The sequence below is a fragment of the Cetorhinus maximus genome, chromosome 1 (genome assembly GCF_964194155.1).
Source record: "Cetorhinus maximus chromosome 1, sCetMax3.hap1.1, whole genome shotgun sequence".
In the NCBI taxonomy this organism is placed as follows: domain Eukaryota; kingdom Metazoa; phylum Chordata; class Chondrichthyes; order Lamniformes; family Cetorhinidae; genus Cetorhinus; species Cetorhinus maximus.
Window position 1 is genome coordinate 233,558,410 of NC_135879.1, and position 14,620 is coordinate 233,573,029.

General features: G+C 42.9%; 1 protein-coding gene across 1 annotated transcript in view; it reads right to left on the bottom strand.

Moving 5' to 3' along the window:
• The window catches only part of atrn (attractin), a 364,031-nt gene that overhangs the window by 237,216 nt on the left and 112,195 nt on the right, over positions 1-14,620 (bottom strand). The window contains exons 5-7 of the mRNA XM_078554529.1: positions 10,958-11,163; positions 4,250-4,412; positions 705-795 (exon numbers count right to left, since the gene is read on the bottom strand). Of these exons, the coding sequence (XP_078410655.1) occupies positions 705-795; positions 4,250-4,412; positions 10,958-11,163 (460 nt within the window). The remainder of the gene's footprint in view (positions 1-704; positions 796-4,249; positions 4,413-10,957; positions 11,164-14,620) is intronic.

Genomic DNA, 14,620 nt, shown 5'->3' on the forward strand with positions numbered 1-14,620 from the left:
GTGAGTAGGTAGGAATAATGGTTGAGGTTACAATCAGATCAGCCATGGTCTTATTGAATGGCGGAGCAGGCTCAAGGGGCTGAGTGGCCTACTCCTGCTCCTAATTTGCATCTTCGTATGAGTAACTCACCTCCTGACTCCCTAAAGCCTGTCCACCAGCAACAACACACAAGTCAGCGGCGTGACAGAACACGCTCCACTTGCCTGGATGAGTGCAGCTCCAACAACACTCAAGAAGCTTGACACCATCCAGGACAAAGCAGACCGCTTGATTGGAGCCACTTCCATAAACATTCACTCCCTCCACCACCAATGAACATTGGTAGCAGTGTGTACCATCTACAAGATGCACTGCAGGAACTCAGCAAGGCTCCTTAGGCAGCACCTTCCAAACCCATGACCACTACCATCTAGAAGGACAAGAGCTGCAGACACATGGGAACACCACCACCTAGAAGTTCTCCTCCAAGCCTCACCATCCTTACTTAGAAATATATCGTCGTTCCTTCACTGTCACTGGGTCAAAATCCTGGAACTCCCACCCTAACAGCACTATGGGTGTATATACACACAGGGACTGCAGCGGTTCAAGAAGGCAGCTCACCACCACCTTCTCATGGGCAACTAGGGATGGGCAATAAACGCTGGCCTAGCCAGCGACGCCCACATTTTATAAATTAATTTAAATAATGCAAGTTTATTACCTTGTATAAAGCCACGGAATGCCCATATCTCCCAACTACCATGTCTGCAGATTTCTTCAATGGAAACCATTTCAGATCTCGCAGATCATATCTGTGGGCAAGAAGCAAAGATTTTTTTTTTTACAGCCAACTCTTATATGAATAACAAGCCTGTTGAATTTTCCACCACAATCTGAAACCAAATTAAAACAAACCTGGGACAGAAGGAGGAAGGTGAGTAATGAATTGTAAATTGCTGCTGAACAAAAAGAGACATTTTGTCAAAGCTTCTCGAATTGCACTCATCCGGACAATTGCAAGAATGGCAATGTCAGGAGAAGCAACAACTTTATATTGTATGAGAAGAGTGTGCTGATTGGTCAGCAAATGGACTCTGATTGGTAGAGGCATTGCCATGGAGAATGCACCAGTTAATGGTGACTGATATTTAACTGTCAAGCATTGCTTGAAATTAAAACCAGGCAGCTTGACTCTGATTGGTCAAGGCATTGCTCTGAGGAATGAACCAGCAAGCGGCTATCGCTTATTTAGTTTAGCTGAAACAGGCGCAAAGTGTGTACATGTTCTTTCTATCTGCAAACAGGGCCCTGTGTAGTAATATATCTGGGTTCCAGTACACGCAAATGCACCACACTGTGAGCCCGACTGACAATCTTAAATTGGTTGTCAGCGTAATTTGTAGCACACTGAGGATTATTTAGCAAATCCAAAACAAAAACAGAATTACCTGGAAAAACTCAGCAGGTCTGGCAGCATCGGTGGAGAAGAAATCAGTTAACGTTTCGAGCCTTCACGGCCCTTCGGCAGAACTGAAGCATAGTTAGGAGAGAGGAGAAATATAGCTGGTTTAAGGTGGGGGGGCGGGGGGAGAGAGAAATTGAGGGTGTGGTGATACCCTCAATTTCTCTCTCCCCCCGCCCCCCCACCTTAAACCAGCTTATATTTCTCCTCTCTCCTAACTATGCTTCAGTTCTGCCGAAGGGCCGTGAAGGCTCGAAACGTTAACTGATTTCTTCTCCACCGATGCTGCCAGACCTGCTGAGTTTTTCCAGGTAATTCTGTTTTTGTTTTGGATTTCCAGCATCCGCAGTAGCTTTTAGCTTATTATTTAGCAAATGTTGTCCCATCGTGGAATCACATCTAATGTTGGGCACTATGTTTTGAATTCAGTTGAGTTCAAGGTACAGTCTGTACCTTGCCCATTGCAAACAGCAGAAGGGACATGCTATTTGATATGATCCGCCAGTCTTTAGGACGTGTGCAGCCTACATACCTAGTATCACACTGGCACTGAAATTCTACGTGACTTATTTGTGAGGCAAGCAGAACGTCTTTTTGGCTTACCAGCAGCATCCTGTTAGTGGCAAATACCACTTGTGTTGCTACTGCATAGTAGCAGTGTAAAACAGCTAACTTCACCTGTTGCTCAAATTTTTGAGATACCTTGCTCTCCCATGGTAATCTCAAGTATACTGGGCCTTCGGCCCATTCACGAGTTTGTGCAATATACAGCGTGAAATATCTGATCAGGGTAGCCATTATCCCGCAGGATGTCTTTGATGCGCCCTATTTCAGCATTAAGCTTGCATGGTGAACAAATGGCTTGAGCCCTATTTACGAGGTTGCTGATAAGACCATTCTTATAGCGCATGGAACTGTAAGAATCCTAAGGCGTGTATTGACCAGTGAAGGTAGGCTTCTGGCACACCGTAGTAGAGAACCCCGTGCAGATTTCTCAACTAGTACGTCAAGGAAAGGGAGTTCATTTGACTGCTCCATTTTAAAGATGAGTTTGAGCACAGATTTGGAGCCCATTACGACATGCAAGGAAATTATTACATGCTGCTACGTATTTAAATATAGCAAACGTATCATCCACATATCAGAAGTGTGCAAGTGGTAGGAGGTTCTAACAAAGATGTGCGTGAGAGCTGAGCCTAGAAGTGATCCCATGGCAACACCATCTATTTGGGCATACATGGTGTCGTTAAAGCTGAACTCAACTGTGAGAGTTACTGGGTTCATAAGCTCAATGAATATTGATTCACGCAATGGTGGCAGGTCTAGGTCTGCCATGATATAATGCTGTAGCGCAAATATCTATGGCTTCCTTAAGTGGAACATTGGTGAATAGGCTAGCAATGTCAAATGAGAACATGGAGACAGCATTGGTATTGATATGCAAATCCTGTATGGTCTTCACAAATGTGAAGGAATCCTTCACCGTGTAACTGGAAAACTTATTCAAAGCCGTTTGTAACAATTCACCCAGTCATTTGGCCAATTCATACTATGTAGAACCGGTCATAGTTAAGATAGGACATAAAGGGGCATCACTTCTGTGTCTTGGTCAGCCCATACCTATGCGGACACAGCAAGTCATGAGGACAAACCCTGTCATATATACCATGCTCATTGCTCTTACACAAGTCCAGCAAGTGTTTTTTTTAAACTTACTTTCAATCAAGGCTGTCCTGTTATGTTGAGCGGCAGGTCCAATGGATTTGAATTTGGACCTGTCATTAAGAATATCGTGCATTTTGTTGACATAGTCACAATTGTTAAGGATGACTGTTCCTGTCCTTTTGCAGTTAAATGTTAGTCATCGTTAACTGGTGCATTTTCCATGGCAAGGCCTCGACCAGAATCCACGCCAACCAATCAGCACTCTTGTCATACAGAATAAAATTGTTGCTTCCCCTGACATTTGTATTCTTGCAATTGTCCTGATGAAAAGCATCGAGAAAATGTCTCTTCTTTTCAGCAATCCTCTGTACAGCCAAACGATTAATTGTAAATTACTGCCATCTCTGCAATGCAAACTAGCATCATCCTTCATCCAACCTTACTGTCATACATTATAATTCTAGGCGGTTGGTGAAATACGAAACAAAGCAAGACTGTTTTCTAAAAACACTATTATAAATCCTCACAATTAGTTAGTGCAGAGGCACTGCAGATCCAGCAGGGGGCATTTGTTAACAGAATTTGCATCCATTGGCAGAACCTGCTGGACAGATGCAATTAACTTTTGATCATGAAGATAGAGCTTGGATAAATTAAGTTGACACTACAGTACATTAACCTAACATATTCCAAGTACTTCGGAATGCAAGATCCGATTGAAGGATAAATAACAATGGAATCAAACAAAGTCAACTAAACTTACACTTGCTGAACCTGCAGCATACAACATTACTCTCGGGAGCATTTATATTTAGATCTGTTTTTATTTAATAACTAATGCAACCTCAAGAATGACATCTGAGACACTTTGCTTCTGCAGAAGTTTGAAGAGCCTGTAATGTTAAATGGAAAGGAAGTGATCATGCTTACAAACTTGTTCTGAAACATAAGCACACAGACAGACAAAAAACATGAAAAGGTGACAGCAGATTTTTCCCAGGCGTTAAAACCTTTCAGGACTGGGAAGAGAGCAAATTCAGAGAAAAGTGGATATACCGGCAGGAAGACGCAGCATGAAATCGATGACAGAGTGATCAAAAGGTTAGCTTCAAAACAGTGTGTTGATTTGCTCTACTTACGCTGCAACCATCTGGTACTCTGAGTAATTAAATACGTAGCCTCCAATAACCCACATGACGTCGTCACTGACGACTGCCTTGTGGGAAGCCCGAGCGAGCATAGGTACCCCATATTCTTTCCTGTCCCAAAAGGGCTGATTACTAGGCAATGAGCAGTCAGGACCTGCAGGATAATTGAAAAAGAAGAGTATTCTGTATAAACGCAGATTTGCAGAATGCATGATCACCCCATTAAAGACAAATTTCAAAGGCAAACCGTCATAAAACCTTTCTGACCATGGACTGCAAACAACCACCTCATTAATGTTTGATATTCAACGGAACAAATACATTTTGGCAAATATTCAACCTTCATCAGCAATAACACATTGTAGAATTTCTTTGGTACAGCCTGTAGACAAAAATACAATAAATTTCACCACTTATCCCACACATAAGTCCTCAGCAATTTGAAGGAACAGATCTCCAATTTACGCCTATCCACTCATATTTAACATTTATTAGCCATTGTTCACAGTAATGAGCTAGGCGCAGGTGATCATGAGTTGTAAAAACCTAAACTGGTTTACCAACATTCTTCATAGAAGGAAACCTGCCATCCTTACCCAGTCCTAAAAGTGGCTCCAGATGCACAGCAACGTGGTTGACCTTTCACTGCCACTAAAATGGCCTAGGAAGCTGCTCAGTTGGATCGAAACCACTTTGAGAAAGTATAATAAATATAAATACCAATAAATGGATCATCCATCATTGGCCTCAGCAATGGATTTGGACGTGACAAAAGGCACGTCCAGCCCAGTCAACCCTCCATAGTCTTCCTCACTAACTTGAGCCAAATTAAAGAGCTGCCCCATACATTAGTCAAGCAACAGCCTCTCATCGTCATAGTCAGAATCACAGCTTGCAGCCAGTGTCCCGCACTCCTACATCATCCCTATGTACATTTTGCCCCACCGACAGGACAGGCCCATCAGAACTCACAGGACAGTGATGTACAGACGGGAGGGAGTGACCTGGAGAGTCCTCAACATTGACTCCAGGCATCATGATGTTGCATGGCATCGTGTCAAAGGCGGGCAATGAAACTTTCTGAACCTACCAACATACCTAAGTACATACTGTCCCCCACCAACCCACTCCCCCTCAGCTAATCAGTACGCGCTTCTCCACATTGAACATCACTTGGAAGAAGCATCGAGCTTAGAAACAAAATATACTCTGGGTGAGGGGACTGTCCATCACCAACAATGGCTCAGTCGGACTGGGCTGGCAGAGTCCTAAACGGCATAGCTACAGACTGGGCTTGTGGCAGGTGGTAACACAAGGGAAAATATTACCTAACTCGGTCCTCAGCAATCCAGTAAGTCGTAGATACACCTGTCCGTGACAGAATTGGTAGGACATTGCCTTAGGGCATTTTATTGTGTTAAAAGTGCAAGTTATTGTTGTTGAGTGACCGCCCGCACAGGCTCTGTCCATCACACTGAGACGACCATACATCATTTTGTGTGGTCCACCACCGTGCTAAATATGATAAATTCAGAAAAGATCCAGCAGCTCAAAACTGAAGAAAAATGAGGCACTGTGGGCCATCAGCAATAGGAGAGTTACATTCTAGTACAACCTGTAAGCTCATGGCCTACTACGTCCCTCACCCCACCATTACCATCAAACCAAGGGACAAAATTTGGTTCAAAAAGGGAGTGTAGGAAAACATGCCAGCAGCACCAGCAAAACATGTGCCTAGAAATGAGCTGCAAACCTGGTGAACCTACAAGTGCAGAAGCAGCGAAGTGATCCTACAAACAGCTATCAGATCAAAGCTTTACAATCCTGCCATATCCAGATCTGAGTGGTGGTAGACAATTAAACAACGAACAGGAGGAGACAGCTTCAGAAACATCCCTATCCACTATTCCCAATGGTGTCGAAGTCCAGCACACAAAAGCAAAAGACAAGGCTCATGTGTTTGAAACTACCTCCAGTCAGAAGTGCTGAGTGGATAATCTGATAGAATTCTGTCCATTTGCCTGAATGAGTGCAACTCATGACATTTAAAAAGCTCAAAACTAACCAGACAAAGCAGTCTGCTTCAGTCAAAGAACTTGCTGAAGGAAGTGACTGAAGGAGGATTAAGGTGATGTAGAACAAGAGGGAAAAAGACACCGTAAATATTCACTCCCTCCACCTCTGGCACAATATGACAGCAACGTGCTCAATCTGAAACAGTTAGCAGCAGCAATTCAATGAGGGATCTCCAACAGCACCTTCCAAACATGCAACTTCTGCTGCCTAGAAAGAAAAGGGTAGCAACTGCATGGAAACACCAACACTTATTAGTCTGTCCTGACTTCAAAAAACATTGCCGCTACTTCATTCCCCCGGGTAAAAATCCTCGAACTCCCTCCCTAACCCTTATTTAGCAAATGTTGTCCCATCGTGGAATCACATCTAATGTTGGGCACTATGTTTTGAATTCAGTTGAGTTCAAGGTACAGTCTGTACCTTGCCCATTGCAAACAGATGGTGGAATTTGAATTCGATAAAAATCTGGGATTAATAGTCTAATCTCTTCTTTTTATCGTGTCCACCGACAGTCTCTACATGGCCCAGCCAGAACTGGACACATTTTTGCACCTTGCTGTTGAATTCAGCAAGATCTGCAACAGTGCAGGGTTCCTCTAGCGATAGGCATTGCAGGAGATGTTGCATAGTCTGTGGCTCAGTTCCACATTCACAAGTTGTCGGGCTGGTTGTATATCCCCATTTGCTTAGTGACACCTTTGAACGACCTACACCAGTCCTAAATCTGTTAAGGCACTTCCAGGTTGTCCAGTTGCAATTAGCTCCTGGGGGAAGGCTTTCATCCAGTAGAATTTCCATTGCTGGGGGTTGTTCGAGACTGGCGAGCCGGTCTTTCCACAAGGTGATGCGGGCTTCAGATGGGGTTGATTGTAATGGAACAACACTGTTCATGAAGCTCTTCCTTGACTTTAGGCGGTTGGGTGTAGGTATATAACCCAAGTAGAGGGTGCCTCTCATCTGATGTTTGACGGAGTCGCTCTTTCTTGCTGGCTACCGTTCTTCTTATATAAGGGGGAGCAGTACCCGCCAGGATATATAGGCTGTTGGTGTTTGTTGGTTTTAAACAACCTGTGATAAGTCGGCAGCTTGCATTCAGAACGGCATCCATTTTCTTAGCATGAGTAGATCTTTCCCATGCAGAGCAGGCGTATTCAGCAGTGGAATAGCAAAGAGCAAGTGCACTGATTCGTAATGTTTTCGGGCTTGCTCCCAATTTTGTGTTAGTGAGCTTATTCAGGATGTTGTTTCGTGCGCTCACTTTTGCCTTTGTCTTTTCGATGTGGTTCTTGAAGTCTAACTATGACCATGAAAGCATTGTCGATTGCCGCAAAAACCCATCTGGTTCACTAATGTCCTTTGGGAAAGGAAGTCTGCTATCCTTACCTGGTCTGGCCTACAGGTGACACCAACCACAAAAATGTGGTTGACTCCTGAATGCCCTCTGAACAAGGGCAATTAGAGATGGGCAATAAATGCTGGCCTAGTCAGCAACGCCCACATCCCATGAACGAATAAAAATGCCCCCTGGTAATTGACTCCTCAGCTAGGGGGAACAAGTCTTTCCTCTCTACCCTATCTAGGCTCCTCAATTTTGTATACCTCAATAACCTCCTCTGTTCTAAGGAAACCACCCTGGCCTATCCAATCTCTCCTCATATCTGCAATTTTTCAAGCCCTGGCGACATTCTTGTAAATCTCCTCTGCTGTCTCTCCAGAGCAATCATGCCCTTCCTGTAATGTGGTGGCCAGAACAGCACACAAAATTCCAGCTGTGGCTTAACCAGCATTTTATACAGTTCCATCATTACATCCCCACTTTTGTATTCAATACCTCGCCCAATAAAGGAAAGCATTCCGTATGCTTTCTTGACCACCTTATCCACCTGTCCTGCCACCTCCAATTAACCTCTCCAAGAACAACAGTCCCTGCTTTGCCAATTTATCCATATAACTGAAATCTTTCATCCCCAGAATCATTCTCAGGAACTTTTTCTACACCCTCTCCAGTGCCATTGCATCCTTCATAAAATGTGGTTCATAATTGTATTAATTGAGGTTAAGTACAAGAGGTGGTGGGCAGTGATTGGATGGTTACTTGAGCATATATAAAGAGACACTTACTGACACAGGTGAGACTCGAATGAAAGCATTATTCAGTTTGTCTCCTGCTTTTGGCACACAAACATGAGCAAGCTTGAAGATTGGGCATTGAATATGCAGGGCTTGGCTATAATCACACTACATTTATCTTCTCCATCCACAACCTGCTGTATGTCAGCAACAAATCTGCTTCTCTCATGTTTCTTTTGGGCTGTAACTTAAAATCTGATTATCTTAATCCTGAACTTTACTTTTTTAATTTTTTAAAGAAAATCATGCTTTGCTTTCTGATAATTTTAAGTTGCGCGTGACGAAGAATGAATATCAAGCTGCCTGTTAGTAAAAAAAAGGACAGCTGATCATTTATGACATACTACTTAGTAGAGTGGAGTCAGGAGATTATATACCTGTAGTGTTTCACTCTGTGAATAAATCTATTCCAAGTAAAGACTGGCTCAGGTTTCTGCCTTCACCAACTGGTTATCCGGAGTATAACAGTGGTGCGCAGAATTGGACACAATACTCCAGAAACACAGAAAAATAGGAGTAGGTCATTCCGCCCTTCGAGCCTGCTCCACCATTCAATATGATAAAGGCTGATTATCTATCTCAATGCTGTACTCCCGCGCACTCCCCATACCCCTTGATGCCTTTAGAGTCTAGAAATCTATTTCCTTCTTAAATATATTCAATGACTTGGCCTCCACAGCCTTCAGTGGTAGAAAATTCCACAGGTTCACCACCTTGAGTGAAGAGGTTTCTTCTCATCTCAGTCCTAAATGGCCTACCCCGTATCCTGAGACTGTGACCCCTTGTTCTAGACAACCCCCAGCCAGAGGAAACATCATCCCTGTATGCAGTCAGTCCAGCCTTGTCAGGATTTTATATGTTTCAATGAGATCCCTTCTTATTCTTCTAAACTCCAGTGAATACAGGTCTAGTTGGCCCAATTTCTCCTCATACGACAATCCTGCCATCCCAGGAACAGTCTGGTGAACCTTTGCTGCACTCCCTCTATGGCAAGTGTATCCTTTCTCAGTAAAGGAGACCAAAACTGCACACAATACACCATGTGTGGTCTCACCAAGGCCCTGTACAGATGCAGTAAGACATACTTGCTCCTGTACTCAAGTCCTCTCACAATGAGGCCAACACGCCATTTGCTTTCTTAATTGCTTGCTGGCTGCGTACTGGGTGACTCCTTTACAGTGAGCAACTGTTTTGCACGTTGACTACGATGCAGTATATATACTGATGAGAGGTAGATTGTGTCTGTCCCTCCCAGTTTCTTTGTCTTCAGGTGATGAAGATGATGATGATAGGTCTGAGGATGCAATTCCTCTCACAATGAAGGCCAACATACCATTTGCCTTCTTAACTGCTTGCTGCACCTGCATGCTTGCTTTCAGTGATTGGTGTACAAGGATACCCAGGTCCCTTTGTACATCAACATTTCCCAATCTATTACCATTTAAATAATACTCTGTTATTCTGGTTTTCCTACCAAAGTGGATAACTTCACACTTATCCACGATACTGCATCTGCCATGTATTTGCCCACTTACTCAGCCTGTCTAAATCACCTTGAAGCCTCTTAACACCCTGTTCGTCGCTCACATGCCCACCAAGTTTTGTACCATCAACAAACTTGAAAATATTACATTTGGTTCCCTCATCACAATCACTGATATATATTGTGAATAGCTAGGGCCCAAGCACTGATCCCTGCAGTACCCCACTAGTCACCACCTGCCACTCTGAAAAAGACCCACTTTTTCTTGTCTGCTAATCAATTCTCAAACCATGCCAATATATTACTCCCAATCCCATGTTCTTTAATTTTACACACTAAACTCATATGTCAGACTTTATCAAAAGCTTTCTAAAAATCCAAATACGCCACATTCACTGATTCTCCCTCATCTATTCGCTAGTTATGTCCTCAAAAAACTCCAGTAGGTTTGTCAAACTTGATTTCCCTCTCATAAATCCACGTCGACTTTGTCTAGTCCCTTTGATATTTTCTAAGTGTCCTTGAGATCGAACCGGAGGTGTTTATTTACTCTAAGCCTGATTTTAAAGAGAAATGTTTCCAATAGCTGAAAAGCCAATCATCAGGAGCACAGATTTAAGATAAAAGAACATGAGGGAAAACTTTTGTAGGCAATGAGGAATGAGGAATTAGGATTTAGAGTGCACCTGATAAAGTGGTGGATATAGATTCAATACTAGCCTTAGAAAGGAATTGGGTAATACATAAAGGAGAGATTTTTGCAGGATTTGGAGAAAGATCTGGGAGTGGGTCTAATTGGGCTCTTAGGAAGAGTGGGCCCTTCGGAGCTGTACTAATCTTTGGTTCCAAGTTGCAGTTGCTAACTGGTGACACAATAGAACCTTATCCCAGCAGCTTCAGTAGTACGGGGAGAAAATTTATTTGGGAGGGGGTGGAGAGCAAGTGGGGAAACAGAACAGATCAGGTAAACTTGCTTCCTTTCTTTTAGAAGCATCCACAAAGAGACTCACCTTGCCAGTTATCACTGCACAGACATGCTTTGGTATCATTCAGGTCACACATCCCACGATCTGGATACCCACAATTGTCCCTGCAGTAAGGGACATTGCATGATTCTCCTTTCCAGTATTCACTGCACACACAATACACAGTGCTGTTGTCAGTATCTTCCTGGCATTCTCCATGGCCTGAACAGTTGTTTGGGCAGGAGTTGATGCTGTTTGAAAGCAAAGGAAAAAATAATCAATTAAACTATACCTGAAAAATAAAAGGCAACACACTAATATTGAAACTGTAAACTTCTTCATTATTAACCACCCTGAAACATCTCAACATCTGAGTGTTCTTTCTAGAAGACTCAAGCTCCACAATGGACACAATGACCATTCAACAGTTTGAGAAGGTGCTGCACCACACAGAGTAAGAAAATAACAGGTATTACCTCTCTCATAATGGCTTTCAGCCAAGTTATCTGATCGTAGATGAAACTGCAAAAGGGGTTCTGAAAGTTCGATATATGTCTCCAAGCAAAGTGGCTGATGCAGGACAGCGAGGTGCAAAAGGGCAGTTTTTGCTTTCAATGATCGCCCAAAGCATGAGAATCAAAATTTGCTGGCAACACACAAGTAAGGGATTTAGCAAAAAGCAGAGAGGACAAAGAATGACTTTAATGTGTAGTGCTGAATGCCACATTACAGGAAAGACATGAAAGCTATAGAAAGCATACATTGCAGATTCACTTGGATGACACATGCGAGAAACAATTATCAATAGTGCAGATACTCAGGATATTTCCACTTAAGCAGCTAAGGCCAACGAGTTTAACAGGGGTTTCTAAAATCATGGAATGTTCTGATATTTTGATTGGAGAAATGAATAAAAAGACATCATGTAAAAATTATGAATGTAACGAGTAATAGACCATTCAGCCCCTTGAGCCCACTTGTCAATCAATTAGATCATGACTAATCAGTATCTCAAATTTGTCTCTTAAATAATGAGGTGTGTGTTTTCAGAGGAGATTCCTTACAGACAGACTACTACATTTTTAAGGGAAGACCACACAAATAAGGGGTGCAGAAGGACAACAGGGCAGTGAGGTTAAATTGCTCCAAAGAGCTTCAGGTTGCAATGGATTAAATGGGCTTCATGAATACTATAAATGTTGATAGTTCTAAGACAGATGTTCTAAATTCCCTTTAAGCCGTGCACCTGCGTGGTCACATACCACTCCATCAAGTGCTGCGGTCTTGATTATTAGCGCTGCTCATATGGTGTGTGGAGAATGTTCTGCTGTTCAGCCAATCAATGCTTCGTGAAGCTATGACACCAGGCATGGCCAGATCTCCACTGGTTCCCGATCCCGCTCAATGTAGCCAGCCAGACCACGTGGCAATAGCTGACTGGCTGGCAGCCTGCTCAGTAAGAATGCAAGAAAAGAGAGCGAGCTCTGGAAGGCAAAGGAGCCATCATTTGAAAACTTGAGGAATTTGAGTGAGCAGTTATTGAGGGACCCTGAGTTCTGTGGGTCTGGGTTAGATTTATGTTAACCCAACAGAGATGTGGCTGCTCACATTGGCTGGAAGGGATGTAGTGTGGACCCGGAACATGTACAGAATAAGTTGTGCTTGGGAGAGGCAACAAGCCGAAGGATTCAGGGGGGGACTCTCCCAACTTGCCAACCCCCTCACCCGCCATTTCTCCCACTTTATCGCTTCGTTCCTGTTTGCCACTCCCCATCAGAATCCTCCTGCTCACCATCTCTCCCACTTCGCCATCATCACAACCCTCCCGCTCACCATTTCCTCCCGATCCCTCTTGCTTGCCGCCTGTCCTGACTCACCGCAGCAAGTGAAAGGGTCAGTGAGTGGGGGCTTCAGGGGGGGAAGAGACGAGGCAGGAGAGGTATCAAGTGGGAGGGAAGCGACAAGGAGGAAGGAAGGAGCGGTGGTGAGCAGAAAGCAAGTGGCAAGCGGGAGGGTCAGTCAGGTAGGAGAGCTGGCGGTGGGAAGCAGCGAGCAGGTGGTGAGTTATTGATAGTTGCTAAGTTATTAAGAATTGGGAATTTCAGGCATAAAGAAAGCAAAAAAATTATTTTATGCATCAATACCAATAAAATATTTTGTCACCAAGATGATAATTTCTTTTATTCCTCAAAGGTATAGATACATCTAAGATTGTAAAAGGATACTAGAAATTTTCTTTTTATTTGATTTGTGAACACATCCACACAACCCATGTGAATATTTCTTCAGCTCCAAGTCAGGTTTAGAGGGAAGACCAAAACATCAATATCTGTTAAAGAGCTGGCCAACATCTACACTGCCAATTCCCTTAATCATGAGCAAAGGCATTTGAAGGAGCTATCCAAGCGCTGCTATTACCTTATAGAATGTTAACTCCAACATCGCTAACTCCATAAGCAGAAACAAAATGCATAAATTTCAGGCTCCAATAATGTGCAATCACAACATAAGGGAAAAAAAACGCCAACCTCCATTTTCCAAGGGCCATTGCCAAGTCATCTGACATATGACGAGAAAAGAAATCATTTTCTATGTATTACAGCAGATCTCCATCAGTCAGCTATGATCCACAATATAGACATAGCAGCATTCAGACACCAATGGAACTGCAGATATTCAAAAACCTGAGCCTAATCATGCATCACCAGGCTAAAGGACACGTGTCAGTGACATATATGTTAAGGCACCTATCTCTGTTTTTTACATTCTGCATAACAGTACAGCCCAGCAACAGATTGTGTGTAAAAATAGCAACTGTACTAAATAAAGGTCCTGCAAAAATGCATTCAGAAACGGACAGTGCACAAGAGTCGATTTTATTTTCTCTGATGTCTGGGTTGAAAAGCAATGAATTCTTCTGAGAATCGTATCTCAAAAGCTTCTCAGAATACTAAATAACATCTGAGAATGGAAATTTCTTTTTTGTTAATAGCAGTGCAAATTGGTTCCAAATGCACATAACCCTGTTTCAACACCATTAAAATTCTGTTTTGTTTCCTACCACACAGTTTCAACAGAGCAGAAAATCTCCTTCAATTATTTCCTCCCCAACAAGTTAAATTGCATTTCCGCCAGCTAAGTGCACCAGATATCAGTTTGTTTACTTCAAAAATGGAGCTAGTGGATAAAACAGAACTATCTAGTATTAACTGGGACAAAAGGGTCACATTTTGCAGTCACTTGGAAATGAATGTTTGCTTTAATGACTTCAAAATAGTCAAATCTCATTTTCAAAATGCACAACAAGTATTTGTGAATGAAACTTCTTCAACTCTACAACTTAAAAATTACAAGTGGTGAATGTAGAATATGAAGCAGCATTTTAAAAATGCTAACACTGTATCAGTGCCCCTACTTTAGCCATCAAAGTTGGGCTCGTCTCCAAACGAAATGTCATTTCACTAGAATGTTTCAAATTTCCATTGAAAGCAGGCTACAGGGAATATAACCTTAACTCCGGCTGCAGGTACCTCTCAGGTAATGATTTACAACCAGCAGGACCTTAACTTTACTGCCAACTGCAAATCCATAATACCCATGTTATTCATGGTTTGACGCTGTAGAAGATGACAACTTCCTCAACTTGGCTTTGAATTAGTCAGTTTGGGTGAGGTGGCAGTACTCTCACCTCAGACACTCCAGGACTTG